Raw genomic sequence first — 27,864 nt, forward strand, 5'->3', positions numbered from 1 at the left:
GATGATATATGAGAAGACACAAACTGGGGCAAAACACTGAGATCATACAGCTAAATATGCAGTTCTTGAATCTGAACAAACAACATTTTGGGATGGTGTTACCTCTTCTTGCTCTTCAATGCCCGGGCTATGAAGGCCAAAAGTACTCTTAGAGATATCCTCGTCATCCTTCCTCTTTTTCTTTCTAAGACCAAGGGAAAAGGTAGCAAACCTTTTGGGCTTACGGAGATCCAACTCTGAGTAGCTGAATTCTTTGCCCTGAGAAGAAGAGAAAGATGGAGAGATGCAGAGTTATAGAGAAAGAGAGAGAGAGGGATGGAGAGAATATGTGAAATGCAAAATATAAAACATAAAATGTAAAGGTCATTATTAACTCTCACAAAGATAAAAAGACAATATCATGTGTTACTAAAAGCATCAAGAGATATGTTGCCTTTACATATACTGTATGTATTAACTATAATCAGAAGGGATTTTTACAGGTTGGTTTATATAAAATCCTTCCCCTTAAAACATTTACTGTGGCTCACAAATCTTAACTTGAATACATACAACATAACTCACATACCAAACATTCATGATCATTCCCCTATGCCCTTGCTAAAGGTTAATTGGTAACTCCCAAACACTACGTCTTTCAGTCATGTGAACGAAGATACTACACAATGAAAATTAAAGATTATGAATTCTTAAGCTTGTAAACAAGAAAAAAGAGATGACACCCTGCCTTCATTCCAAGCAGTAAAAGCTACCCCACCCTGAAAAAAATGAAAGACTAGTAGAACACGATCTACTGAACATACTTCACTAGCTGAGAGCTTTGGTAAATAGTAAAACTTAATGAGCAACTTCCAATTATAGAGTCTTACTTTAGCTTACTGCAGTGTACAATTACAACCTGTAAGCTACATTATATCATAGATTTACAGCAAATCTTATACGCAGCCAGAAAAGTGGAAAAACCGTGAATCAGCGAATTTATCACCAAATCCTCTTGTATGTGACTGACTGCTTGGGTATGTAGGTTTTGATGTACAATCCCGAGATAAGTAACATCTAAATCTAACATTTTTTTCTATATAAATAAGTGTCAGATTAGCAGGACAAAAAGGCTTAAAAGGCTGTCAAAGTATCTTAGCAGACCACCTAGTATGACCCAGACGTTCCTCTCCAGATATTTTTAAAAGATACAAAAGCGTGCTCTTGATTGCAAACACAGATTGAAAAGATAAGGGCGACGCTATTCTGGTGACTGTGTGTGCATGTTATGCTGAGCCTTGATGACAAACAAGCCTGGAACCCCGGGCTGTCTGTCACTGTCACCGGCCAGATTTCTAACTGGGTGTGTCTGCTAGAATTCTTCCTTCTGTGAGGGATAGTTTGGAAAGCATGAGAGGCAAAGACAACAATCAAAGTGTGTACGTGGGCAGGGTAACCCTGTTGTGTTTGACACATCGAAAGTCTTGTTTATTAAGATGTGTGTATATACATGAAACTGCAACAGAGATAAAAATACTGATACAAGAAAACAAAGTCACAGACACACCTTCCACCCTTTAACAGTAGCAAGAAAATATCTAACAGATGAATCGTGATTTGTTTTGATTGACTGAAGCTGATAGGACAAGTTGTGGAGATTTATGTTTTGGCGAGATCTATAGAAAATGTGTGGCAGCTAAGACAGGAAACACTGTATCCATCATCACAGGACATTTCTGTCATGTAAAGTGAATGTTTAGAAATGCACTCTACTTAAATTTGTGGAAGTGTACATTATGATTTGTCATGTGGCCATCCTGGTTATTGTCTAGTGTCTTTTAAGCCCATATAGGTCAGGCACCAGAAAAGGTGCAGGACACTCAAATAAACAAATCAATCAATCAATCAATTAGTAATTATTAACCTATGGTTACGGCCTATGCGTCCATTAAAAACATTGTTTTCATTTTTACTCGACATAAATTTACAGATATTCACATATCTTCCTCAAAAGAAAAACTGAACTACTAAACAATAAATGCACCCTTTCTCAATTCATTACTACTTCGACTACAGCCATCGTTTAGTCTGGTATAACCAGTAGCTTCTGTGGGCTTTAGATACTCTAGATATACATTGCTTTGTGACTGACATTAATGAGTCAGATCACTAACTTTGACTCTTTTTTTTTATTGTGTTTCTGTTTGACCATTGACCGATATCTTGTAACCGTCACTTGTAGCCACAGTGGCTGCTGTTCAGCAAAAGTTACCTAGCTTGCTGTGAGGTTGGGCAAAAGTTTGTAGTTGACATTCAATATGAATTATTACACTACATGCTCCAGCAAAGCCTCTGCTTCCTTATTTAAATTTAATAACACACACTGACTACACAAAGGCATTCAATGTACATAAATAGACTACACCTTATGCAGCTTCCTTGGCACAGTGGCTCAATCAAACTATTGCTTTGTGTGGCTAGCCGAGGATGATTGACGCTCGATGCTGCATTTAAGTTCATTTGAGTTCATCCCAAATGTGTTTAATAGATGTGATGATGAAATTTCACCTCAGTGTTCCTCAATCCAGTCCTGGATGATTCATACAGAGTGACATAAACACATTATCTTGTAGAGAACAAGCCATCTCTGTGGGTTTACATGAAAACCACTGAAGGATTGATCTGGTCATCATGTACATGCATGTATTTCTTATGCCCATAACCATCTACTAAGGGCTGCTGTCCATGACACAAAGTTTTGAAAAGGTAACTTGTGTTCTGGTCCACCGGTGGTGAGAAAACCCGCCCTACTGCCACAAATGATCAAGCTTTTGTCATGTTTTAAAACCAGTCTGCATAATGTGCCCACACACAAAGCAAGGTTTCATATCTTCTCATCATTGTACTTTTTTGACTCTCATTTTGAGAGCTGACATTTTGGGAACATATACACATAAGTAACTGTACACTACATTAATACTGTATGTACATTCACCTGTTTCATCCTTATCTGCTCCACTGTATATAGCATCTGCCAGATCAATTCATTACAGTTTAAGAACTAAACTATATGAGTAGAGTTAGCATAGTTTTCCATATCATCTGTTCAGGTCACACCTACAAGCATTCAAATCATAATTGATCATAATTGAACCACAACATTGTTGCTTAGTAGAGCACTTGCACCCTCTTCTGGAGGGAATAAAAGAGCCTCTCTGTCTAACTCTGTATTATATCTACTTGGGAATCAATGCAAGAGTAGGGTGAATAATGAAAGTAAAGCACAGCAGCAAAGATATTAAGTATGAAGCAACTGCTACAAATTTTGACTGAATTTTGAAAAGACTCTGTGTACAGATGCTACAGATGCACTGTGTTGCATGTCTGTTTTTTGAGAAATGGTGCCCCCTAGAGGACAAGTTCTGTACAGTGTATGTCTATCACATGCAGTCTTTGACAATTACATTTCTTTTTGTGAGTGTGATTTAATAGAATGGGTGGTTGTGTGTGTGATTAAATAATAGGGATTGTGCAAAGTGAACATTAAAGTTTAGTTTAGTTTATTGACCTTTCAGCATTATCACAGGTTCATAAAGACAACTGTCATTAAAACACTGAATTATTTTGCTGTTATAATGAAACATCAATATATGAATATGAATATTTAAAATAGACTAAAAATTTCAAATAGACCACATTTTAAAATTTGCAGTTATCTAACTAAAATCGAATATCTCCTACCACAAATCTGAAATCTAAAATTTAGGAGTCTGCACATATTGGGGATTGGTGATCTCCTGTATCTCTCAGTTTGGCATTTTAGGATGGTCAATTGAGTTCCTTGTCTGATGACCTGTGAGCTCCTCCATGAGGGGGAGGGGTAGCCAGTCACTGAAGTTGGACTTCAGCAGCTTTCTGGCAAAGCCAAGACACAGTTGAGTGCATCTCTCTGCTTGAGTGCACAATTTAAGAGTGCAGAAAGCCTCTGGGTACCCCGTATAACTCTGGCAAAGTACAAATTTACAAGCCCAGTGTGTAGCTTGTGTAGATGGAAACCAGTTCTGGGTCTTGGACATTGAATTTCTTCAGGCGATGCAGAGCAAAAATATTTATATTTACAAAAATAATTATGCTAGTAAGGGAGGAAAAGGACCTATAACCACAGGTACTGTTGCAGAGAGGATGATGAATTCACCTAAGAAAGGGTTCTTCTTTCACAAAAACATTAAGCCCCCAAGAATAGTCTTGTACAGACAAGCTTCTCACATCTTTTAGAGCGTTGAGAGAAAACCTACAGGCCTGTCCTGGGAGCAAAACAGAGATATGAAAACACCCATGATATGACATGACATGACATTGCCATGAGTGTGTATATGTATATCAATTTCAGGGGTATTTAAAATTCAACTGAAGCTCTACACAACATTAGTTCACTAGTCACAACCTTTAAAAAAAATCAGAGTGAGTCTTATGGCAAGAAAAATAATGCCAAAATTAATTTTACCAACCAAAATGATTAAACTACATAACCTCCAATGTGATTTCTGTTACTTCCTGTATATTATAATATAAGGTGAAAAAATGGGGGGACAAAAGAAAATTGAGAATTTAAATTTAAATTTGCTAAATCATGTGCTTGGCATTTCTTGCCATGGGGAATAATACTGAGTTTCAACTGAACATTATCCTGTTCCGACTCCCAGGCTTCAGAAATAGAAGAGAAACAGTTTTGAGAGGTTTAGCTGCAAGCTTTGTCTACATCCAGAGCAAAGGTTTTACATTTAGAGAGGATAAACAGTTTAAAATCCACGCATTAAATGTTTGACTCAAAAATTTATTTGAATCAGGTGACCATTTTTTGCCAAAAACAGATCTTACTTGCATTTGACTTGCAGATTAACACCACAACACTAGATTTAGATATAGTGCATTTGCAAGGTAGTTCAGTAGGGAAATTACAATATGTTAAACAAGTACCTGCTGTAAACCAGATCAGTTTGTCAGTCCTCTCAAGTAACATTTGTGATGTTGAGAAACAGTAAAGAAGACAGAAAATACAGTATTTTGCCAAAAGCTTTTCCAGATGCCTGATTTGCTGGGTTCATAGAAGCATGATGCAAGGTACACTCTCTTCCCTGGATGTTTTTAGCTTTTACCTTTATAAAATGTTCATCCATTCAGGATTATTTGTCTCAGTATTGGTATTGCAGTGTCATAAGTTAGTTATAGAGCCTTTGGACAGAACGTTTAATGTTAGACAAGGACGACAACTGCCACAGCACGAGCAAACCAGTAGTTGCTTTATGTTCATACTGTCAGCTGCCAGTTTATTAGGGACACAAAGCTAAATGTAATTCAGCCTAACACAGCAGACCTGCTATAAATCCTACCTTAATGCCAGTTATAATGTTCATTTTTTTGTAGGGGAGGTGTCGATTAAACTTTACAGCCGTGTTGGAGGCTGTTTATGGTGCTGAATTGTATAGCATTTCACCGAAATGCGTCTTAGTCTATCCTCATTTATAGCAATAAGTAGATGGCTACAACTCCAGCCCTCTGATGAGTGGGAGATCTCTCTTAAAACTTCCTCTCCTGAGGCTTCCTCCGATTTTTCCTTTCTGTGCTGAGAAGCTTTTCTTGTCTATTACTTGGTCAGGATCTGGAACTAATGCTGATGAAAGCCTCTAAGTCTACTGAGACATTATACTTTAAGTGATATGATCTGTATCATCTGTTTCCTTGTCAACCTTAATCCAATTGTGTATTTTGAATTACTTTGTGAATGAAAATAAGACACTTTACTGAAGTAGATTCCCGACTTTCACTTTATTTCACTCAGAGTAGAGTAACATACACACACACACACTAGGCGTCACACAGTGATGTGTGTATATATGTCTGCCGCATATTTTCACACACAAACATACTTGCAAAGTTAGAATAAAGGTGTGATAGTTATAATTTTTTTTTTTTTTGAGAATTGACAAAATATTGCTTATTTCTTGGATTGACTTTACTTTTAGTCAGGAAACTGTGGCTGATTATCTTTGCCAATAAGAAAAACAAAAACCTGACTTTTTAAACTTGTTAACCAAGATATTAACTGTACGTAACATAATAGGACTCAGTGAAATTCTTCGTGTATGTGTGACTGGAAAATGCTGTTTCATGCTTTTTTAGTTTGACTTTTTCTTTTACATTGAAAACCTATAAAAGAGGCAATCATTTAAACTAAACATAAGATTATTCATATTAGGATCCTTGTAAACTGGATGATGCTATTGTTTTTAATGTACAAGCAGCCATGTGGGCATGTAGCTTGATAAAACCCTCATTTTGTACACACACACACACACACACACACACAAACACACACACATTCACCCTTTGACATGATCCAGTCAAAAATCTTTCCAGCTTAACTGCGATGTTGAAAAAAGGTGGACTGGCAGTCATTTGTAATAACTGCCCGTGAAAGAAGGTCAACAATGAAAATGGCTTAACTGACCTTTGACCTGGGTGCAGTGGCATAGAGAAAAGACCTCTTCTTGTCCGAGACGTTTTCAGCACAGGCGTCTCCATCCTCTGCAGTGTTATTAGGTTCTGCAGCACTGAGGGGCACAGAGTGAAAAATGTTTAACTAACAGAATCTCTACAAACTGAATCCAAATAAATAATCTAATGTTTCTCAACAGAATAAAATGCAGCAAATCTGAGCTTTAAAGCCCTGTTTGGTGACACATCTGATGCTTTTTTTTCTGTTTTTTTTTCAGTTGTGTGAATAGAGATGACCTTTGATGATGAACTGAGGAGTTAATATACAGTATAGTACAATAACAGTGATGTCAGTGGGGGGCATTAATAATGCTTGGTAGTTGAGCTTAAAAACGGAAAAAATATGGGACTCTTGGAGACAAATGCTTAGAGACATTAATTTTAGGGATTTTTTTGTCCATGTATGGTTGGAATGACATAGTGTTTGCAGAATACTATCTATCTATCTATCTTTTATTTATCTATACACAGTATATATATCTTGTTTGTGCAGTATAATCAGAGCTTATAAAAAAATAGGAAAAATATGCTGCTTAGCAAAATAAAGCAATAAATCACTACTGAGGGAATGTTGAATAGAACCAGTTCAGCAGATTGACTTTGTGGTTCTTGGAAGCGTTCGATGTAAAGTATGTATGACTTTTATATAGAACAAAGAGTAATTATGCCATCAGGAGTTAATGAACATGACAAAAACTTTTAGCTATATTACCAAAAACAAGAAAACTGTAGCTTCAAGCCAAAATAAAGATTATTCATCTGGTTATCATTCACTTTGAATAACCCACTTTGAGGCTTTTTGCTTCGCAAGATTTTGTAATTTTTGTTTTGCTGCCAGAAATGTTTCCAACTCGTGTCCTGGGATGTCAGTGTGCGGCTGAACAGGGGCTTCAAAGTCAACAGACGGGCTCCATCAATAATTATGAACTGTCATCACATCATACAAATGGTACAAAGGTCTCTTTATACACACAGGGAGTTTTCCTTTGCACAACTGGATGAGACAGGAAGCCAAACGACAAGCAAACATTAGTAGCAACGGCACAATTTATGGACCACTGTGACTTCAACAGCTATGCATATTCACATTTGTTCACACAGCAAACATGCACACCATTTCATCTGCTTTGTGTGGGCATAAGCTTGACCTTTTTCTGTACTCATGTAGGTGACAAGCATCCAGGTGATTATCCATGTTAAAGAGCTACTTCAACAGCAGTTGACACTCTCATATAATCTGACAGGCTCTTTTATACACACACACACACACACACCTGCAAGAAGGCAAACAGAAAGACACTCACTTAATACAACAGCTACCACTGTTGTGCATTTGTAAAAGTGTCACCTTTCATTCTTTTTTTTTTGAAGGTTGCCAATCAAGTACATGTGTGAGACAAATAAATAATGTTTTTCTGGCCAGAAATGATGCCCAGAGATAAGCGAATGAGTCATTTCTTTCTCCATAGGTTTACATCACATCACAGGATACACACAGGATACAGAGAACAGGCAAAGCCTCTCACTGTGTGAACTTATAAGACCTCAGCGATAAAAAAGCATCTTATGAATGTCTTGATTTGGATGAAGCCCAACAGGATGTAACTGAGAGATGAAAGTGCCTTCTGTACTTTATCTGGCTGTGCAGGAAAATGTAAGAATGCATGTTTGTTTGTATTAGAACAAGGCCAATGGAAAGATTGAATGGGAGGAAGGGAACTAAAGTGAGGCCTTTTCCAGTGAAGCTTACAAATTTGCATCTGTATCTACAAACTGGCAGACACTTGCTACAGCCAAACCACATATTTTCTGTATGTAAATGGACTAAACTAGCCACCATATCGGTCACCTTTAAAGGAATGATTTGTCATTTTGTAAAATGCACATATTTATTTTCTTGCCGAGGGGCAGATGAGAAGATTATACCACTCTCATGTCTTTACAGAAAATATAGGAAATACAGTAGGAAAACTCCTGCCTGGCTTTGTCCAGAGGTAACAATGTCTTCCTCCCAGAACCTCTAAAGCTCACTAATTTAACACGTTATATCTTTGTTTAATGCGTACAGTGCTGCAATTAACGATCATTTCCATTGGATTAATCTGTCTATTTTTTCTCAATTAATTGATTAGTTGTTTGATCAATAAAATGTCAGAAAATGGGGACAATGTTGATCAGTGTTTCCCAAAGCCTAAGGTGACATCCACAAATATCTTGTGTTGTCCTGCAATACTGCTGTAAAGAGGACCTGTCATTATACTGGCTTTGCTTTTTTACACTGAACAAAATAAATGTCATAATGTTGCCCCCATGTGTGATTTTAGGTGTAACACAACAGTGTCGGTGTGTAGTGTTGACCGTAATGCCTTGCCAGCTCTCTCTTTTACACAGACCTCAATCCGGCAATGTGACTACTCCGCTGCCAGCTTAATGCCGGAACAACAATGCCCCCCATTCCATGTTCGTACCTTTTATACAGAAGGGCGAGGCAGAATAACGGCACAGCATTCCCTAATTGAACAGGCTGTGCATAAAGGCCTACTGTTACCTTAGAGCAGTATCCCCCTGTTTCCAGGCTTTATGCTAAGCTAAGCTAACCGGGTGCTGGCTCCAGCTACAAAGCCTACAGACATGATAGTGGTAATCTTCACATTTAACTCTCTGCAAACACATAAATGACTCTTTCCTTTTAAAGATGACTTATGCTTAACATTCAAAAATATTTTCTTAAGTGCAACCATGTAGAATGAATAAGCACATTTGTGTGCTGCTTAATATGCCAAAAGGTGATACTGGTCTACTGATTAAAAATGACTTTAGGAGTCAAGTTTGCCCGCTAGCTCCTCTGTCTCCACAAGCTCAAACTGTCTGTGTTAGCTTTGTGTGCATGGCTATGGGTGTCAGCTTGTTCAATGTGCAAGATATGCATAATGAGGACCTAAGGGAGATAACAGACAACTATGTAGGTCATTCTGTTTTATAGTTCCAGCCTGTAGCTGGGAAAAGTATGTCTACTCAGTCATGCAATTACATTTTGATTGGTTTTTAAATGCAATGTAATCAAGAGTTTTCAGTATCACTGTTATCTGTATCTGAAATCAGCCTTACTACTCCACTCCAACAGACACTACTATCATCCCACCAGTGCCACTACCATAAAGGGACACATTAAAGTTAATGTTTAACCACCTTAATTCTTCATAGCATACAGCTATCTCCTCAACCGCCTGATGTTGGGATTCATCATCACAATAATTTGCTACTCTGGGCTAAAAATAAAAACAACAAAAGGCAGACTGGTGCTGCTTTAACCTGCATTCTTTGTTAGGAATCATGCAAGTTAACTGGTCCTCTTTGGATAATGTGAAAACAAATCCAATACACAGAACTGCGACAACCTAAATGGTGTGTCCAATCCAATGTTGTGTAAATGATATGGAAAATCTTGTACTTGTTGAATAATTGTTGAAGAGACTCCACAGGCTCCAGTTGATGCTTATTTGAATATATGAAGTTTATTGAAAACAAATATCTGACGTCAGAGAAGCCTTTGGCACAGTGCGTACATGGAGACAGTCTCACCAAAAACTTAGCACAAACAGGAAAACAATCACTTCTTACAGAGTTGCTCAGGTCACGCCACCAGGGAGGGGAGAAACAAGGACACTTGGTGTCAGAATGAACTTTAATTGGAAAATAATGCAGGCAGCTGTTATTATCCATCCAAGGTTACCACATAATCTCCCAGTCTGGCTCTGTGAACATAAAACATCTCTTGTATGAGACCTTGGAGGCCAGAGTCAGGCTCTGTAGACCAGAGTGAGACCCTGTAGATGAAATCATTACATTCTTATGAAAACACTTAGCTCAAAAGTTGAACATTTCCATAAATTGAACATTGAACATCTCTACTTCACAAATGATCATTATTTCTCTCACAGTAAATAAATGACTAAATACTGTTTGCAGAGACAGAAGTGATCCCTCCACTGGGCAAGGGATCATCTATATCTTTCGTCTTATTGATAACTTCACATTGTCTGCTGGGAATTCTTTATCAACAGAAGAATAGATTGAATAGAACAGATAATTTAACTCATCAGCAGTATCAGCAGTACACTAGACTTTAAACCCACCATAGATTTTACTGACAATGGAATCACTACCTAGGCTGGACCCCGCTTTAAGAATTCCTCTGGTGCTATCTCACTTGGTCTGTCAATAATGATTGGACAATAATGAGGAAAAGCAAAATGTCACCAGAGGGTGAATTCCAGACGAATGTCACACTTAATACAGAGCTTGTACTTTGAAAGACAAATGTGAAAGATCCAAGAATATAAACATGAACTTTTAGACAAACGATGGCGCCTGTACATGAGCTCCACTAGTTCTGAAGTATTGCAACACATGGGTCTTGAATGGTCTCATACTTACTAGAAGGACGTTTGACACACACTTTATTCAGACATGTAATATTTTAGAGTAGCGACATTTTGATTATCGATTGATCTCTTTTGATTTTTTGATTAATTTAATGATCATTTAGTCTATAAAACTATGCTAGACCGATAATTTGTCTGGGCCTATATACTGTATCAGCCAACATTGGCTTATTGTAGATACATCAGTATCCATGTACATGTATATGTCCACCAAAAAGTAACATCCTGTGACAGTACAGAAACATAAACAGTGTCGTCATAACATAGTTGTTTTCAGGTGCAATATGTTCTGTTTCGCACATGGCAAAATTGGTTACAATTCTTTTTTAAAAAAATGTGTAAAAGGATCTTTTAAAAACTATTGACTATTGTTCTATATATCATTATCTGACTTTTTTTTTTTTTTTTTTAAATCTTAAATAATATTAGCATCGGCCTCAAAACTCAGGGGAGCCAACACTCCAAAGATTTTTCAAATTAATCATAGAGTAGCAGCAAATTGTCATATTTAAGAAGCTGGGACCATTAATATTTTGGTATTTTTGTTTGACAACTGACAAATAATTAATAAATTCTAATATGTATTGTCTTTTAATCTTCTGTAGATCCACAAATCGATTGATAAACAAATAATTTCTGCACTATATCCTTTAAAAGAGGACATAACATAGTTTTTTGTGATTTTCTGTTATTTTTATACTGTTATGATGTCAGATGTCTATGTTAAACTTGATCAAAGTTCCAAGAGGTGAGGTGAATGTATGTAAAATGTCCCTTGTATGTCAAAAGCCAGAGCTTCAGCCTGCTCTTTACCTCTATTTCCCCATAGAACTGACATCAGATCGTTCATCCGTGCCGTAGTCTTTGTTGCTAAGGTTGTTCCCCAAGCTGTTTGCTTTGTTCACTCTCATAATTCAGATCAGATTTGGGCTTGAACATGTATGGATGTATTTGAGAAGTTTATATTTCAAGTAAAGAATATGAAAAAGAAGCAAAATCATACTGCTATGCAGAGGTCTGCCTCTGATTGGCTAGTCCTCGTTGCAGTTTATGCAGCCCTTCATTATAGCCTTGGTCTCTTTACAGTCCATTTTAGCTCCTGTCTCTTCAAGGCCCCCCTCCCAATAAGCCCACTTTGTTCTGATTGGCCAGATTTACATATCAGGGTTGTGTAAAGTTGCCTCTGATGCAAACCGAACATTTTCTGCTTTACTACTTCAAATTAAAAGCTTTTAAAATACTACATAACAGGAGACTTATTGTGAAGAATTTACTCACTGAATTAGCAGAGCTTTGTTAGTGGCACTAAAAAACAGTCAAAACAACAACATATGGAGATATTTGGAGCTATTTGTTCAGCGAATGAGTTAGAAATAATGCAGGGACGAATAGTACAAGCAGAAATAGCCACAGTGATGATGTTTGATTAAGAGCTGCAGACTACCAGCACTCCTCCAACAGAAGCTACTTATTTTACTTTGCTCTGCTGTGTCATGGAGTCACGGCTCAGTGTGACTACTCCAAAAACAATGGAAAAACACCATAATGTTAGCAGAGTGGAGTAGTGAACTTGTGCGCTATGCCTGGCGCAAATTACCATATAAAGAAATCCGTCATGAATCAACGTCGGCTCGGGCTGAAAGTAGAAAAAACTGTTGGAAAGCGAGCGTTCAGAGCACTCTGAAGCCGGTGCTTTTTGCTCAGAGGGATTAATTCTACATACGTTTACCTCATTATTTGACAAGGCCACTTTTAATATGAACATCCGACATTGTGACATTATCCATATGTCTGAAAATAAGGAAAAGCATAATAGGTACCTTTAAAGAGACAGGACCTAAAACGGCCTGTTCCAGACAGAGGCTGAACTGATGGGCTGCATAACAGGCCAATAAAAGATAAATAGGGAGTTTTTTTAACTGTAAATCATGCAAAGGTATTCCAGTAAAGCCCCAGAATAAAAATATAGACCTAGAGATAAGCATGTTATGTCCTCTTTAACATGCCAATATAACCATACCAAAAAAATTATTCAGTGACAGTGTAGGCTAGCTCATGATCACGGTGTATTCTGCTTGAATAATAATAAAATTTTCTGTGAGAATAAGTATTCAGGGGTATCAAGTGTACAGTAAGCACAGTTTATGTAACCTTAACTTGCTTACACTTCCTAAACAAAGGTAACAGGTTCCACAATAGAGTGACTCACTTTGAACGTGATTGCTCTGAATAATGCAAGATATTTAAACACAGTTGAGACACCTCTGAGCTGTAACTGTGACTAAGATGTTGCCAAACTGTATCCCTTGACACAATAATGGTGTGTGTGTGCATTTGTGTAAATGATTCATGACAAAGTAATAGGTATGTGGAGTGGCAGGTTTCTCTACAGTATCTCCATTAATCCACAATATCACTCAGGAGACCAATAAGCCTTACAACATACTGTGGTTTTGGGTGTGCTTGACTTACGTGAAAGGGGAACTTGAGTGTTTCTTCTGTAATTTCATAAAGCGGTGGTTAAGTTTAAGTCCAATATGACTTTGACATCGCCTTGAACTGTATGAAATGCTATAAAGCCAAAACAAACTAAAGAACTTAAAGATTTATTTCCTAGACTCTGAAATCCGCAAGTCTTTAAGATAACATCCTGGACAGGGATTAAAACTAAATCCTTTCACTAACAACAGAAACAGATTTAGTCTACATCTGGATTTAACTCCAATATAGGACAAAAACAAATCCATACACTGTAAATGACTTTAATAGAAAGCTATATAATGCATTCCATAATTGCTTTCAAGAAGTGATTAAGATAAACAATCAGTGGGATAAAGGGCTATTAAGAGGAAAGGCACGTTTTTCTTTTCATTATATCTAATTTATTGTACTTCTGTCCTGAAAATTAATATTAATGTATAAGTGGAAGCTTCTTGTAGGTTACCATTTATTATTTTGTACTCAATATGAGTCCTTCATGCGCTGTTACCCTTGTGTAACCCCTGCATGCAGCTCTTGTGTGCAAAGGTGGTGCTTGCAGTGTCAGCCCATCCTTTATTTTCTTCACTGTGTAAACACAAGCTGTCACTCAGTCTGGTCTCCAACAACATGAACAACATGATTACATTATCCTGGCATGTGACTTGTGGCTCAACCACCACCTCACTTGTGCATATATGCACACCCTGTTGCTTATATATTGTGTAGGGATTTAAACAGAGCAGCGTGTCTTCATTCCTTTGTGAACACTGCAGACAAATATAGTAAAGTTCACATTGTTAAATACTTCCAATTGAACCGTAAAAGTCTTCTAGGTGTACTTCTTGCATGTATGACACTGCTCAAAGTCACCCCCAAACTCTACTGTTTAACACTCACTCAGGGCCACAACTAATGATTACTTTCATTATTGATTAATCTGACGATTATCTTCTTGATTATTCATTTAATAGTTTTGTATATAAAATGTGAGTAAATGTTGAAAAATGGCTGTTATAATTTCCCACAGTCCAAGCTGACATCTTCAAATGTTGTTTTTTGTATGGCCAACAGTCCAAAACCCAAAGATATTCAGTTTACTATTATGTATGACAAAGAAAAGCCTCAAATTCTAATATTTGAGAAGCTGGTTACAGCAAATATTTTGGTATTTTTGCAATGTAAAAATACTCCATTACAAGTAAAAGTCCTGCAATTTTTCTCTAATCTTTGATTTTAGTGAAATATTGGCTCATTTGAACCATGTGAGAAGTTTAGAGGACAAAGATCACTATTTGGTGGAGCTGTTAACAACTCATAGACATCTGAAATGTGACCTGGCTACACACTGCTTTTTATAAGACATCAAAAGCCAAAAAGGTTGGAAACCACTGGTTTCGTCTTTAACAATGTGTTGTATTTTAAAAGCTTGTTATATTATCCATTGTGTCAAATCTTCATCTGAAAAGCAACTAAAGCTGTCAAATAAATATAGTGGCATAGAAAGTACAATATTTCCCTCTGAAATGTAGTGGAGTAGAAGTATAAAGTAGCATCAAATGGAAATACTCAAGTAAAGTATAAGTACAGAGTAAATGAGTACAGTACTTGAGTAAATGTAGTTAGTTTCTTTCCGTCACTGATATCAGCTTCATTGGTACAGTCCACTGACAGAAGCATTGATGAACTAAAGCAATGAGAACAGTATGTCCACCAATAGTCTGGATTCCTACATTAGTTTGGAGCATTGATTGACTGTGAAGAGGTGGAACATCTTTCTGCAACTGGCTGATCACAAATATATTGGTAGTAATTAAGAAACACTAATTCTTGTTTAAGGGGTATAATTTTAAGACAACCATTACAGTTTGTTGAGCAAACTTTGCCGTTTACAAATAAGCATTAAGTATCACACTTTAGCAGATGTTGGTCCACCTATGTTTACAATGCTGAATTTCTTGGTAAGCTGTAAAACAGCCTGCCAGCAGCACATGACTAAGAGTACTGCAATAGAATTCTTACTCCTTTCTTATATCTTGCAACTTTTTCACCTTGCTTAAATTGTTCTTTTTTTCTGTCATCAGATACCTGTATCAGTCAAGAAAATCTAGTGTCAGACAGGATCTACTTAATACTAAGTGCAGATGAGTCTAACTATTTTGTTTAAACTACATTTACATAAGGTATACAATTTTTGTGTTAATGAATGCCAGCCCTCAATCATGTATTTTGCCTTTGACTAAAATATGACATGCCTAATATTTTTTCTAGCTAAAACATGCTGGACTGAAATAAAAATAACTTTTCTGAAACTGTTTGTTTTACTGCATATGGCCCTGGAGTATTCTGCAAGCTTTCAGAGGACTAAAGAGGGTTTGATTTCTCCATGTTTCAGTTGCTCTTTCACACAGTTGACCAATAACCAAAAGATTGGACTGAATTTCATAGATTTCACATCCCCCCTTTCAACAGTCCTGACTAGACAGGTTATGTAAGTGATTATCAACTGAATGGTTTACAAAGTCATGGTAAATTTATGGAAATTAATTTGGCAAGTTTTTATACCCCAACTTCATGTAACACTTTGTGTTAAATTTCTGCGCTGATTTCAAGATAACTTACTGTATGATGAGATCTATATCACTACGGCACTGATGGCATCAGTCCAAAACATCACACAGGTCTTATAGTATGAGGTATTTTAAACTTCTAAATGATGGGTGTAGTAATATGCGATGGAATATAAAGGCAGCAATAAATAGGAGGCAGCTGTAGGCGACAGAAGGTAATTAATACTTCAGGCTATCTGCACCTTTATAGCTCTTTAAAGCATCAGAACTTGCTTCACGTTGCTGCTCCCCCGTAAGAAGCCATATGACACATGCATGGACATGAAAACCGGCCACTGATTCAATATCTCGACATTCTGCAAACATTCTGTGCCTACCTGGACACCTGCTGGTCCTCATTTGCTGACTTCTCGGAGGCAGAGCCACCCTTCGACTTCGTCTTCAATTTTAAAAACTTGAACCTCTTCTTCTCTCCCCCGTTTTTGCTCGCATCCTTCTCCACCGATTTGTCCAGGCTGGCTTCACTCCTGGAGAACAAACTTTTCAGGGATTTTCTGGATGAACTCTTCTTCGCCATCTCCACAGGCTGATGTGTCACCGATGGCAGAGAAGGTCCGGCTGGTCTTTGAAGGAGTCAAAGCAACTTTCCCAAAGGTAATTGTATGATTAAAGCCCGATGATAACACTCGTTTGGAGCGTAAACAGAGAATACTTCACTGATGGCACTTGACAGATGACAGCTGCTCCCACCGCTTCATTTTCTGTGCGGCAGGTAGAGCTCAGGTGTGGCGACACGCCCCGGTAGAGCAACACCCAACCCAGACAAGACAGCCTCTCAGTGCCCGCAGACAATAGTGACACATTATCCACTATCAAATATGCAAGCATATTCTTATAGAAAATTAATTCAAAATTTGTTTGTTTATTGTCTTTTATGTACTTTTGGGTGTTCAAGACTTCCCCAGGTTGCTTGCAATACATATTCAGACCTAAGATAATGCACACTTACTCACCCCTTCTGCTCCAAAACTTCCTTCAGGTTTTGACCATATTTTATTATTTTTTATTTGTATTAAGTGTATGATTTTGTGGTTTAATTTACCTGTGGTTGTTTTTTTTAAGTACTTATTGGGTCAGACAAATAAAATAACTAAAATGTGAAATCACCTGGGACAATGATGCTAATAGTCCATCATTCTATCACTGACAGTCTGGTGTGTTGTAGCCTACTTTATAAATATCAGTTATGTCAAGAAAGTAAACCAAATCTTGGTACAGGTTGTGAGTCTGATGATGAAGAGGTAACAAAAAACACAGAAATCCTAACATGACCTTATTATTCATTCGCCAGGGAGGGTAACAAAAGTGAAAAATCTCTTAGGAGCACCTCAAAACCTAGATGATAATTACTCCAATAATGAATAAGGTTTATGTGTTAATTGAGTAATTTACAGAGTAAGTGGCTCATATTATAATAGTTTACCTGAACAAATACAATCTCAGTGGATCTACAGCGACATCTTGTGGTGTCTCTTCAGTTTGCAGCCTTCTCACACATCAGATTGAAGGAGACGGAGCTTCTCAACCAGGCCTGTGTATTCGTGTATATGCATGTGGCTTATTCTGCCTCACGATGGCGCTACCAGCTCGGTCAATCCATTCAAAGCAATTACTGAATGACTGTAAAGTCATGAAGTGCCACCCGTTTGATAAGGAAAGGAATATGAACTGATGCATTGACTGTTCAATAAAAATAAAACGATAAGGACCCAAAGCAAACATCCTTCCTACTGCACGACAGAAATTACAGTCAACATTTACCTTTAACATATGCAAATAAATTCTTTAATTTTCAGATCATTATATTCACAGCCATTCTTGAAAAACAAAACCCAACATCAACAAAAAAAACCCAACCCAACAATTTACTTAAAACATAGTATGTGACCCAGCCATTAAAATGTCATTTTGATAATAATCAAACGCCTGGTATTGCTAACAGTAGCCACCCACAGTATCTTGGTGCCGTGGTTTATGATGGGGCGATAACAAGAGATAAGGCGCTAAAAATACACATCTTGCATGATCTCACTTTTATAGGGAGAGTGAATAAAGTCCCCTGAAGATTGAAGAGTGAATAAAGTCCCCTTAAGATTGAAGAATGAATAAAGTCAGCTGAAAATAGTCCCCCCCCCCCCACCTCACCCCACCCCCACCCCCCTTCGCAACAGTTTGGGAACTTCTAAAAGTCCCTCATGGAAATGATCATGGACTGTTGCAGTCGAGTTAATTTGTTTCTCTTTTCACTTTCATTGAACTATGGTTATTGCTGTCAACCTTTAACTGTAATTAACTCGTAAAAACTTCAAATTTATGGCCTGATTAACCTGCTTCCTTTTACCCCAGGGCAAAAATGAGCTGCTTGGCCCCTATTAACTCCTGTTCTTCCTCTTGTCTTTGCATTGTGTGCAGTTTTCTTATGTTGAATGTCCTCAGGGTTGTTGTATGGTTATTTTGATCAAACACAATATTGCACCATATAAGCACAATATCATTTGAAATAGTAAAGGTCTTAAGACTCTTTTACTTTTTCTTTTACTTTTACTCAGGTTTCCTAGAAGACAGAGCCTCAAGATCAGATAATGAAGCAGAACCAGCCTTAATACTCTTTTAATGCCTGCTGATATTGTGTTTTAGTGGTGCATAAAAACACAAAATTACAATTAATAGAATTACCACAGTTGCCACAAGTTAAACTTGCACTTTTGAAGACTTAGCCAAAGATTAAGATTTAAGTGACTGATCTCTCATATTGTAGGATTGTGTGTCACACTTGAGTGTATGTTTTTCAGGGAGAGATAATTTTTTTTAAAATACAATTTTGCAATAAAATATTTTGGAATGTATTAGTACTAGGGTTACAGTACATTTCTAAAACGTCACTCTAAAACATTCAGAGTATTGTTTTAGTGTTTACTAAAGTAAACTCACTATATGTAAACTTTATTATCATTATTATTCTTCTTATTCTTATTCTTATTCTTATTCTTATTCTTATTCTTATTCTTATTCTTATTCTTATTCTTATTAAGCTTTATTCAGGAAACTTCATTGAAATTAAGATCTCTTTTGTAAGAGAGACCTGAGAACAGGTTACATAAACATAGGATCATAATGAGATGGTTCATTCACGTCACAATGACAAAACAATCATCATACACACTCACTCAAGTAGTGTGTCTACACTTCTTAAAACATCACACACATTATGAAAGATATCAGCTAGTAAAGTCCCCCAGTGGAACAAGTGTCTCCAACTTTAAGCTATTTTGCAATTCATTCCAGTAGAAAGGTACATTTTACTGCAAACCAGTCTTCTCCAGTTCAGAGTTTATAAGAGGAACTTTTAAAATAACCCTGCTATGTGATCTGGTGTCATGTGTATTGACTCTGATTTCAACTAAGCGGGTTAAATAATTCAGCAATTTAGATAGCAAGGCCTTACAGAGGAGGGTACAGGTATGCTGGTGCCTTCTAGATGTCAATAACAACCGTCAGACCTTTTCAAAGTGGTGAGTGCGATAGCTGTCTTGCTTAATGAATCGAATGGCACTGTGGTAGATTGCATCCAGAGGTTTAAGGGTGGTGGCAACAGCATGTGCATACAGGATATACTATATATTGTATGGTGTATTTTCTGTTTTGAAAAAAGAAACCACCATTTTTTTTATTTTATCTTTATACATTAAACCTTTAGACCCGGTTAGCTTATTGCTATGACATCACAGCCTTGTCTTATTACTCATTTCCCCACACCCATGTATATGGCCTTTAATGCTGACTAAAAGAATAACTACAGCTGAAAGCCAAACACAGGTCAAACTGGGACTAATAATGTAGTGATGAACAAAATCAATGGACCCTCTATGATATATGATCAAAGGCATGCACCTCAGAAACTAAAGTCTGTAATCTGCATTTGGGGGAAAATCACAATAGCCAATCACTGGCTGTCAGTAACTTAAAACTGAAAGGAAACACTGTCATCGGAGTAAAGTCTGTTTTGTCTCTGTCTTAGGCCCTCTCAAAGCAATTCAAACTCACCCACGTAAAAAACACACACTCATCCTCCCTTGCCATTTAACATTATCAGCCTTAGGATCTTTCTGTTGAATTAAAACAGAAAGTCACGTAATGCCTGAGGTTACAGCGTTCGTTTGAGTGATACATAGTGAAGATATTTGGTGATTATCTAACACAAGGCTCTTCCAAGAAAGAAGCCAATGGTGCAAAAGGGCTTGGCTATGCTCATTTAAAAAACACTGTGTCTGTGTCATCTGTTTATCTATTTGGTTAACTGCTATGTTATTGATATTTAATTTTGTCACTTGATAAAAACCTTGTTACCTTTGCAACCAGAATCTTTTTAACTACTTAGTATGCACACTTAAAGCATAGGTTCGCAGAAAGTTAGTTTTAAAGCAATAGTTAGGTGCCCATATTATCATTGAAACAGGTTTTTCTTACTGTAATCATCCCTCCTATTCATACTGACAACATCTACAGTCCTCCTCCTTAGCAAAAATGTATTCAGAAGTTTATCTGAAGCCAACATGGGACTTCAGCCTTTCAAATTTGTCAAATCAAGTCAATATCTTCCAAAAATTATAATTAATATAATATAATTATAATTAATTTTTAGTACAAAACTCTGTATTTTAGTTACTATCCCTTCACCACAATTTAACAGGGAAACACTATCCAGGGAAGTACAAAGAGGAAATTTTACACTAAAAATACTGCAATTTTGGAAGATGTCCACTTGAATTGCTGAATCCTCATATAAGCTTCAGATAAACTTTAGAATAAAAAGAGGGCTGAGTATTTTGTCAGGTACATTGAAAGTGGATTAAGATGTTTGTTTGTTTTTTAAATGGCCAGTTGAACAGAATGAATGATTACAGTGAGCACAACCTGTTTCAGTGTTCAAATGGGCTCTATTCCAAGAGGATATTAGTATAGCATAGAGCCCAGCTAGCCACCAAATTTAAAAACAGTATATTAAAGGATAGGTTCACAATTTTTCAAGTGTGTCCTAAAACAATAGTCAGGCACCCAAATGAACACTGACACATATTTTTCTTCCTGTAATCATTCCTCCTGTGCATACTGGCCATTAAGATATCCCTTCATAATGCACTTTCAATGTAAGTAATAGGGAACAAAATTTCAGCCATCCTTCTGTGTTGCGTATTTAAAAGTTTATTTGAAGATAATATGAGGCTTCATCTGACCAAATTAGTCAAGTCAATTCAATATCTTTTAAAGTTACTGTAATTTTAGTGCCAAATTCCCTCTTTTTGTTACAACCTCTCCACTTCAGCTGAACAGGAAAACACTGAGATACAAAGAGGGATTTTTTTACTAAAAAGACTGGAAGATTTCTACTTATTTGACTAACTCAGAGGGCTGAAGCCACATCTGCAGGGGATTTTTATTAGTCAGCATGAACAGCAGCAATGATTAAAGTAAACAAAACCTGTTTCAGTGTTCAGACGGACTTGAAAAACCGTGAACCTATCCTTTAATACAATCAATCAATTAATAAATACCTACCTACTACACCATCCTCCAGCCCCCCATCACCCCTGTTTCCATCGGGGGGGAGGATGTAGACTTAGTGCAGTCCTACAGGTACCTAGGAGTGCACCTGGACACGAAAAAGTTGTCTAGGGTTGTTTCTGTTGATAGAAATCAGATCAGAGTAATAATTGGATCTAGCATATTTGTACTTAAACAGTGATTCATTCTAGGCCTGGAGACTTCAAGAAACTTCTTATTTATCTTATATCTGCCCTTTATGCAGCCCCTCAGTTCAGCCTTTGTCTGAAACAGGCCATTTTAGCACCTGTGTCTTTAAGGCTCCCCTCCCAATGAGCCGACTCTTTTTCCTGTTTTTTACTTGAATAATGAACATCCTTACATGTTGAAGCCCAAATCTGATCTGAAATTTGCGAGTGGAACAACTATAGCAACAAAGTCTATGGATTAGATGGCCATTTGTGGGCACGTGCGAACAATTTGACATTAGTTTGATGGGGAAGTAGAGTCTAACTTTGTAAACAGAGCCTTTTGACTTGAAGGAGGCATTTTTATATACATTCACCTCAAGTTTTGTATCTTTAACTATGTTTAACATAGGCATCTGGCATTTAAACAGTATATAAATGACAGAAATTCACAAAAAGCATGACATGTCCCCTTTTAAAACATCTGCTGGGAAGAAAGGGTAGCAATGGCCTGGGTAGGATTGAGGGGATTTTGTGACCACAGGGGTTGTGTTGCTGTACTTACTGATATAGCAGTCAATATATAATAGTTAATACACATAAATCATAATCACGAGTTAACTGTTACCAAGGTCTAAATTGGCACTGAAAATACGAAAGTGATTAAAATGAATTTTCTGAGAATTAGACAAGCAAATGACTACTAAACTAAACACATCTTTCTTTGTTCTCCTTTTCTGTCTTTCTCTCCTCCCCTCTCTGCCTCTATAACTGTATCACTTTGGTATTATCATTTCTAAGAAAAGGAATGGATATAGTGACAATGCTTTAAAATTTCCCGTATACATGATGGTCATGACACACACTGCACTGTCCGGAATGAATGAATTGCAAAAACCAAAAACCTCCTACAACTCCTCTCTATCTATCAGCGGCAAAATACAGGGGTCAGGGTTCAGTAGTTGATGGTGCATAATGTGCTCTTTGGGGTTGTGATGGCTTTTTGAATGCAAAGTAAAAGCACTATAGGTTGTGGCTAGTGAGGTATGACATACCCACTGTCTATGAAATGTTTGTTGTGTTCTCTGGAAAAAAGGAAATGACTCCAATCAGATGTTTCATTGTGTAAAGCAATGATTTCTACAAGGGTTCCTCTCATGTCCCCGCAGTAGGCTATGAATTTCCTCCATAGAAACTGAAAACTTTGAATCCATTTCCCACTAATTACAAGAGAGGAGGACGTCCTCTAAGGACACTTGAGATAATGCATCTCAAGCGATTTATCCTCGAATTAAATTTTGAAATAATTAAGAAAGGAAACTAAAGACAAAGCTTTTGGCATGTAAAATGGATGCATCTGAAACAATTACAACTTCCCTGGAAATTTTCATTCATACCCTAAAGAATACTTCTTTGATGAGGTGAGCTGTGCACCTCTTGAAGTAATTACTTGGAACACATTTTTTGATTCACTTGAATGACTGTAACAACATGCTGCAACCTAGCACCAGACTGTTTTTCTTTTATGTGTGTGTATGTGTGTGTCTTTCATTTGTGCATGTCAGCCACTCTTTGTGGCATGTTAAAGGATTTCCTGTTGTGATTCTTATGCGCTAAATGAATTGAGCCCGCTATGAAGGTGGCCAGCAGCAGAAGGGAACTATATGGTGTCTGGTTTATGAAATAGTTGAGTGTCAAGAGATAATTGGAGAGGAAGAACATATAAACAGGATGTCTGAGTCATGTGAACCTCGTCCTCTCAGCCAGTCGGTTGAAAGTCCTGCCAAAGACAACGTTGCTAAATATCTGTTGTTCTGCTGTATGTCCTTTTCACTTTGATTAATGTCCATGGTGTCAAAATCACTTATCAGATTTTTTTTCTTATTCATGTTAGTTGTCTCTTCTCCTCTTTTCTTCTCTGCTGGATTTGAATGCAGGGGAGGGATGTGTATTTTGTAACACACCTGAATATGTCCATTTCTACTGTTTTACTGTTTGCTGTGTGTTTCCTGTACAAAAGAAGGTTAAAAATGTGTTGTTACATTTTTTGTTCGGTCGGGCTTCATTGAACAGGTTGAAAAATGGAGGGCTGATGGACACTACTTAAAGGGTAGACCTCAGTCATCTCCCTCCATCACTTCTGCTTTCCCACGCTGTCACTTCTGCTTTCCCATGCTATCAAAATCGCCTCATTCACAATTCTGACATCACCATACCTGACCAATAATCTTTCTGCTCACACTTGTCAGGTCAATCAGTTCCCGAATGCCATTCTTTAAATATCGCTGAAATTTTTGTGATTTGTGATTTTTACTTTCAGACCTACTGTAGCTCAACCCACCACCACCCGAGACTTGTCCAAAGGTTTCCATCAACCACCACCTATGTTCATGTGGGCCTACTCTTTATGAAATTTCCTCACCTCTATGGAGTCTAATCACCAAAAATCTTTTTTTTTTTCTAACATCAATAAATATTGTTATATACTTCTAATTGATCTCTCCTTATTGAACTACCTGCCTGTTACATAGCTAACTGAACCAAATGACAAGCTAACATTAGTTTGCTACTACATTACCTTGCATAATCAGATATTTTCCACTCACTTTAAGCTGTATGGTTCCAACTGGCTATGAAACACACATATGCATATATATCTACATTTACAAAGGACTGTCAGTGAGTTTAATATATTTTTTGACCTAATAAAACTGTTATTTTTCAAAGTTATGTTATAACTTTTGTAACTATAGTGACATCTTGTTTACATACTTGCTTGCATTTGATTGAACAGCAACAACAGATGCTTCCTAGCAACCAATTTACACATGATAGAAGTCTTTACTAGAACATTTGTTAAGTTTTAATGTTGCAACCCATTTTAGTAAATCACCAGTTTGAAACTATAGCTAGTAGTTACTAAGAATTTATAGAGGACTTTACACAAAAACAATAAAAGATTAATGATTACACATAGCTGTTGCAACCCAATCCTGGTTTCTGTGTGCTTTAGGACTATGTATGAATATTATATTTATGTGATTCAACATCATGTGAATGTTTCAGTGTATGCAGTATGTGAATGAACTGTCTGCAGTTTGAGGGGGACTCAACTGGTTATCTGTCTATGAAAGAGGACATTGGCTCTATTGGATGTTATCATGTTTTTCTCATCTCTTCTTCTTTCTTCTCTTCTCACTTGTCTTTATCAAAACAGCATGCACATATTTATTTTGCACCTCTTATCTCTGGCTATGGCTTCTTCCTCTATTGCTTAATTGCACAATAGGATAAAGTAACGAGTAGTTGGAACTGTGGCTGGCAGTGTGCCAGAAGAAAAGGATTTCCTGTCATCACTACAGGTTAACTGCGCACATTAAAAGGTTTGAGGTGTTTTTATTCTGGCCAGTGGTATGTAGGTTTCTACTGCGGGGGAGAACCCCACAATCACAATAGGAAACACTATGAGGAGTCACTGCACAGCGAAAAGAAAAAGAAAGTGGTTGAGAGAGGGAGAGAGAAGTTGAGAAACAAACAGCGAGAGAGAGAGACTGAGAGAGAATTACTGTAAAGAGCAAACCTTGCTTACAGTAACTTTGCTATAGATTTTGTTGATTGAAAGTGTGTCTTACTGTCATTGGATGACAGTCATCAAGTTAGAATCATGTTTTTGGGTTTCATGTCCACTCAAGTTTGCCTGCTGTGCTTGTAAATCTGCTGTTGGCTTGAGAAAAGCAGAGACATGTTCTAAATCTAGACACATTTATCTGAGAAAAAGGTGCTCTTGAGGCAATGATGCAGTACTTTTATCAGTATGTTCACCCTTGAATAAGAATTCTGTCCCCAGAGTATCTCTATTTCCAATTGATAATCAAACTGAGAGTGTAAAAGACCTTGAAAATGTGGTATAACTAAACACGTGCAATGTTAAACAATTACCGGCAGGACTGGTTATTCACAGTTTTGTCCCTCCCTTTTAAAATATGCAAAGTTACACAGTAACAACGACAGACAGAAAAAAGGAGTATTTGTTTTCACACTCAATGATTTTCTTACATAAAAATTGTGATGTAAATGGTGCTTTTTCATAGTTTCATTTCTGGCTGACTAGTTCCATTTCCTGTATTTTCTAGGAAAGACAGCATGAACAGAGACCCAACAGGGGGGATGTAGCGTGGGACTTCCTAGAGTTTATTACCAGCAAGAGAAGGTGAGTAAGCAGGATGTTTAAGGGCGTATGCATTGTGGTCATGCCTACAACAGGCCCAGTAACTGTGTCAGTCTGATTTTTAGTTATTGTTTTAATAGAGAGAGAATTTTGTTACAATGTCCAGTTAGGCTTTTCTTGCTTCTTTGATATGACATGGTCGCATTTCAAATAATCAGATGATAAGAGGAAGAAGAGGAGAGTTTGTAAGACCAGTGATATAAAATGTGTTCTAAAATCACAGAGAGCCAAGTTAAGTCAATTCAAGTCAAATATATTTATAGAGTATATCAAAAAACAAGAGTTGACCAAAGTACTTTACAGAGAAATTGAAGACACAATTAAAAACAAAAAATAACTCTCTAAATATTGGCAACAGACAAAGTTTAAGAATAAAATAGAAAGTCTAAAATTATTTAAAACAGAAGCCTAAAATCAAGCCTTCTAAATGTGAGGAAAACATACTGTAGATAATACAAGAGAAGCTAGCTCAGCAGTCAACCAGCAGTTGTCACTACACTCACATGGCATACTCTTCTTATGTCCGATGCACAGTTTTCATTATGGCAGTGTACTTCATAAGTAACCCTGTTTCTTTAAAATACTGTATTACAAAAGTGTTTTCCCATTTATGTTATGATGGCAAACATAATGGCTATCTGGATTATGTTCAGAGGCAAAGATTTTTGGATGGAAGCGTCACATTTATATACAGTGCCGTGGTTTCTGTAAATCATAATAAGCACATTGTATTTCATGCTTCAGGTCACAGGGACTTTTTTTTGTAATGCACCAAGTCTAAGAACAGAACATGAACTAAAAAAATTAAATTTCCTCATAATATTCCTAAGAAAAGTGATCCAACAGGAATTTCGTTTCCTACAAAACAGGAGACGGGTTATAAGGGGCATGTTATCGTTGTCACTTCCCACTCTGTGCTATGCTATGATGTGTTTCCTGTTCTGGGGAATGACAAGGTCAGAGCCTAGATGCTGTACAAATACCACATTCACATAATCAGTCATGTGACACGAATCTTGATTTCTCCTCAGTAGCTCCCCATCAAATTCAGAATTCAATGTGAGATTCTCTGATCCTCTAAAAAAGGTGCTATAGCCTATAGTAAAATAAATACACTCATATCCCATGTGAGATGACTGACTGAAATAAAATGGTTGTACATAGTAGATGTTCTAAGGGTCTCACCTGAAGAATATATGATCTATGAAATGAAAGGTAAGTGGTGCCATGACCAATTAGAAACTGAAACATGAGAAACTGGACTGGGTTGCACCAACTGTTCTTAAATCCATCAAGTTTGTGTGTGAAGTCCTTCCTACGTTCTATGTAACTACTAAATACTTTACTAAATCAGGTTGCACCATTAAATGTAAGAAATGTCTTAGCTAGTAAAAACTTTCATGATGTGTAAATCTGTTTGTTAGGAGACATTTGTGGTGCCATCCAATAAGAAGCAACCAACTATGGAAACGAGAAGTCACTGTAGCATCACGAGCTGTAACATAACTTCCAAAAATAACGGTTTCAGGAGCCAAAAGGCAAAATAAATAAATAAATAAACTGAACTGCCAATCCTTTGTGGAAGTAGGTCTCTTTTATTTCTATCTGCATACCTGGAGAAATATGTTTGTTTTAGAATTAGTAGTATTCATGCAGTTTACAGTGTCAGGAAATTATCATTGGTCATTTAGTCTTTTTTTTTTTCATAAATGTTTCGCAATAAAGTTTTGTAACTTGTGGTTTCCTGTGTTTGTTCTGTAAAATGTAAAGTGTCAGGTCAGATATGTTGACCATATTCATATTTACTATTTTACTCTTAA

At 37.0% G+C, this 27,864-nt stretch overlaps 1 protein-coding gene and 1 long non-coding RNA gene across 2 annotated transcripts in view; one reads left to right on the forward strand and one right to left on the reverse strand.

Moving 5' to 3' along the window:
* Positions 1-16,828, reverse strand: part of crybg2 (crystallin beta-gamma domain containing 2) — a 50,406-nt gene extending 33,578 nt beyond the window's left edge. Inside the window, exons 1-3 of the mRNA XM_044336506.1 lie at positions 16,405-16,828; positions 6,488-6,590; positions 103-258 (exon numbers count right to left, since the gene is read on the reverse strand). Of these exons, the coding sequence (XP_044192441.1) occupies positions 103-258; positions 6,488-6,590; positions 16,405-16,604 (459 nt within the window). The 5' untranslated portion in view covers positions 16,605-16,828. The remainder of the gene's footprint in view (positions 1-102; positions 259-6,487; positions 6,591-16,404) is intronic.
* On the forward strand, positions 16,594-27,703 carry LOC122970388. The gene is made up of 3 exons (XR_006399192.1): positions 16,594-16,681; positions 25,950-26,026; positions 27,469-27,703. It is a non-coding gene; the product is annotated as an uncharacterized LOC122970388 (long non-coding RNA).
* The last annotated feature ends 161 nt before the right edge of the window (positions 27,704-27,864 follow it).

Source organism: Thunnus albacares, chromosome 19 (assembly GCF_914725855.1).
Source record: "Thunnus albacares chromosome 19, fThuAlb1.1, whole genome shotgun sequence".
NCBI classification, from domain to species: Eukaryota; Metazoa; Chordata; class Actinopteri; order Scombriformes; family Scombridae; genus Thunnus; species Thunnus albacares.